The sequence below is a fragment of the Indicator indicator genome, unplaced genomic scaffold (assembly GCF_027791375.1).
Source record: "Indicator indicator isolate 239-I01 unplaced genomic scaffold, UM_Iind_1.1 iindUn_scaffold_67, whole genome shotgun sequence".
NCBI classification, from domain to species: domain Eukaryota; kingdom Metazoa; phylum Chordata; class Aves; order Piciformes; family Indicatoridae; genus Indicator; species Indicator indicator.
The window spans coordinates 244,175-246,750 of NW_026539197.1; the positions used below are offsets into that span (position 1 = coordinate 244,175).

Consider the following 2,576-nt stretch of genomic DNA (forward strand, 5'->3'; position numbering starts at 1 on the left):
TAAAAAGGGAAAAGGCAAGGGGGAAAACAGAGGAGAAAGGAAGAAGAGGGGAAAAAAGAAAGAAGAGGGTTAAAGATAAAAAAAGAGGGGGGAAAAAGAGGGGGAAAGTAACAGAGGAAAAATAAAGAAGAAGAAAAAAAGAGGGGAAAACAAAGAAGAAAAAATAAAGAGGGGGGGAAAAAGTCCTCTCTCCCCAAATTTTCCCTTTCCGCGCCCCCCCTTTTCCTTTTTTTTTTTTTTTTTTTTGGTCGCCCTCCCCTCCTCCGCCATGAGTTCTTACGTCGCCAGTTCGTTCTATAAGCAAAGTCCCCCCGTTCCTGCCTATTCCATGCAAAGTTATGGAAATTATGGAAGTGTGCCTGAGGTTCAGCCCCCCAGGTACCGCTACGGTGGCCAGGAGCTGAGCATCGCCCTCCCCTCCTCCGGGGCTGCCTCCTCCCTGAGCGGCTTGGACATGTCCACAACCCCCCGAGCTAACCCTGAGCGACCTCCCTGCACTGTTATGGGTTCTTCAGGGCATCCTTTAAGCAGAGACGATCCAACATCCCTAAATCCCGGGATTTACAGTCAGAAGAGTGTGAACACGGCGCTGGAGGAGAGATCTAAGAGCTCGGCTGAAATCAAAGCCGAACCCATCCAAACAACCCAACCAGGAGGACCCCAACTGCAGCAGCAACAACCTCCACAAATTTACCCCTGGATGACCAAACTGCACATGAGCCATGGTAAAAACTTTTTGCTTCTTCATTCATTTTTTTCCCCCTTCTTGTTTCACGAGATTTTTTTTTTTTATTTTTCCCCCCCTTCTTTTCCCTCTTTTTTTTTTTTTCCTGGAGTTTTTATAGGCCATACGGGGCAAATAATAAAAAACCTGAGGTCGTAAATTTTACGACTAAGGCATCAATTGCTCGTAAAACTGTCCACTAAAAGGCTTAGAGGCTATATACGCCCAAATTTATGACGGCATAATTGGATCATAGAAACAAAACGTGGATAAAAGGCAATATTCCATTTTTTTGGGGAGGGAAAAGGAAGGAGGGAGAGAGAGAGGGGGGATGTGTGTTAAAAATAACTGGAAGTCCACATCCTCGTGGAGGGCGAGCACTCAAAATACACCACAAGAGAAGGTGGCAAAGGGTTTTTTTTCCCCCCTTCCCTCTATCTTCCTTCTCAGGGTTAATCCCAGGGATGAGAGAGATAGAGACGGGGAATAAAAAAGAAGCAAATTTTCCCTCACATTCCCTTTCCATCCCCAAAATCTCTTCCTCCTCTCGCCCTCCACCTCTTTGTACACTTCCTTATTGTCCGAGAGGAAACAGGTTCACTTCTGGCTCATCTCCATGCGTTTGATCTGGGGCTGTAGGAAAGGGAAGGGGTTTGGGGAGAGGGGGTGGAAACACACACTGGGGAGGGAGGTGTTGAGCGGGGGGCTGTGAAAGATTTCGAGGCTGCTTTGCTCCTTGCGTGGCTGCAGCCCCCCTGCGAACTTCGGGATGTTCGAGATTTGTAACGGGGTTTTTATTAACGAATTGAGGATAATAAAACTATTTAAACCCACCCGGAATTGCTCTGGCTTTTCATGGCTTTTTTCCCCCTCTCCCCCCTTTTTATTTTCTTCTTTTTCCCTTTTATTATCTTATTTCCTGGTTTATTTTCAATTTTTCCCCTGTCATCTTCACTTTCCCCCTCTTACTATCTTTTCCCCCTTTTACTTTCTTCTTCTTTTCCCCTTTTATTTTAATTTCTCCCTTTGATTCTTATTTTCCTTTTTATTTTCTTATTTTCCTTTTTATTTTCTTATTTTCCCTTTGATTTCCTTATTTTCCTTCTGATTTCCTTATTTTCCTTATGTTTTTTTATTCCCCTTTTTATTTTTTCCCTTTAATGTTGTGTTTTCCCTGCTATTTTCCTCTTTCCTCCTTTTATTTTTTCCTTTCCCCCCTCTTATTTTATTTTTGCCTCCTTTTATCTTCTTCTCCTTCTTCTTCTTTGTTTTTTTTTCTCCTTTTATTTCCACTTTTCCCTCCAGAAACGGATGGGAAACGCTCCCGAACCAGCTACACCCGCTACCAAACTCTGGAACTAGAGAAAGAATTTCATTTTAACAGATACCTGACACGGAGGAGGCGCATTGAGATCGCCAACAACCTCTGCCTCAACGAGAGGCAGATCAAAATCTGGTTTCAGAACCGCAGGATGAAATGGAAGAAAGATTCCAAGTTGAAAAGCAAAGAGGCTCTTTAGGTGCGCGGGAAGATTTTTTTTTTTTTTGGGGGGGGGGTGTTGGGTGATGGTGGTGTCCCTTTCTTGTTTGTTTTTTTTAACCTTTACGTTTGTCTTTTCCATCACTTCTGGTGGATGATACCTTGAGGAAAGGCTGCATTTTGGGGTGGGGAAGGAGCTGCTGGGTGGATTTGGGTACGTCCCTCACAAACCCCTCAGACAAAGGAAAAATCTTATTAGTATGCAACACCCCCGCCCCGACTCCAACCCCGCTGTCAGCTTCACGCAAAAAAATTTCGTGTCTCGTTCATTTTGTTGCTGTGTCCCAACCTGCGCACTCCTTGAGGAGGGAA

General features: G+C 44.4%; 1 protein-coding gene across 1 annotated transcript; it reads left to right on the forward strand.

Annotated features, from left to right (window-relative positions):
- The first annotated feature begins 268 nt into the window (after positions 1–268).
- Positions 269–2,244, forward strand: HOXC5 (homeobox C5). Its single transcript, XM_054398607.1, has 2 exons — positions 269–725; positions 2,030–2,244. The coding sequence occupies exons 1-2, from the start codon at positions 269–271 to the stop codon at positions 2,242–2,244; spliced, it is 672 nt and encodes a 223-aa protein (XP_054254582.1).
- Positions 2,245–2,576: the final 332 nt, after the last annotated feature.

What these genes read in the sequence shown, in the direction of transcription:
- HOXC5 (XM_054398607.1), top strand. Translation starts at nt 269, where the DNA reads ATGAGTTCTTACGTCGCCAGTTCGTTCTATAAGCAAAGTCCCCCCGTT. An exon ending in CAAACTGCACATGAGCCATG is followed by an intron (nt 726 to 2,029) that starts GTAAAAACTTTT and finishes TTTTCCCTCCAG; the next exon opens with AAACGGATGGGAAACGCTCC.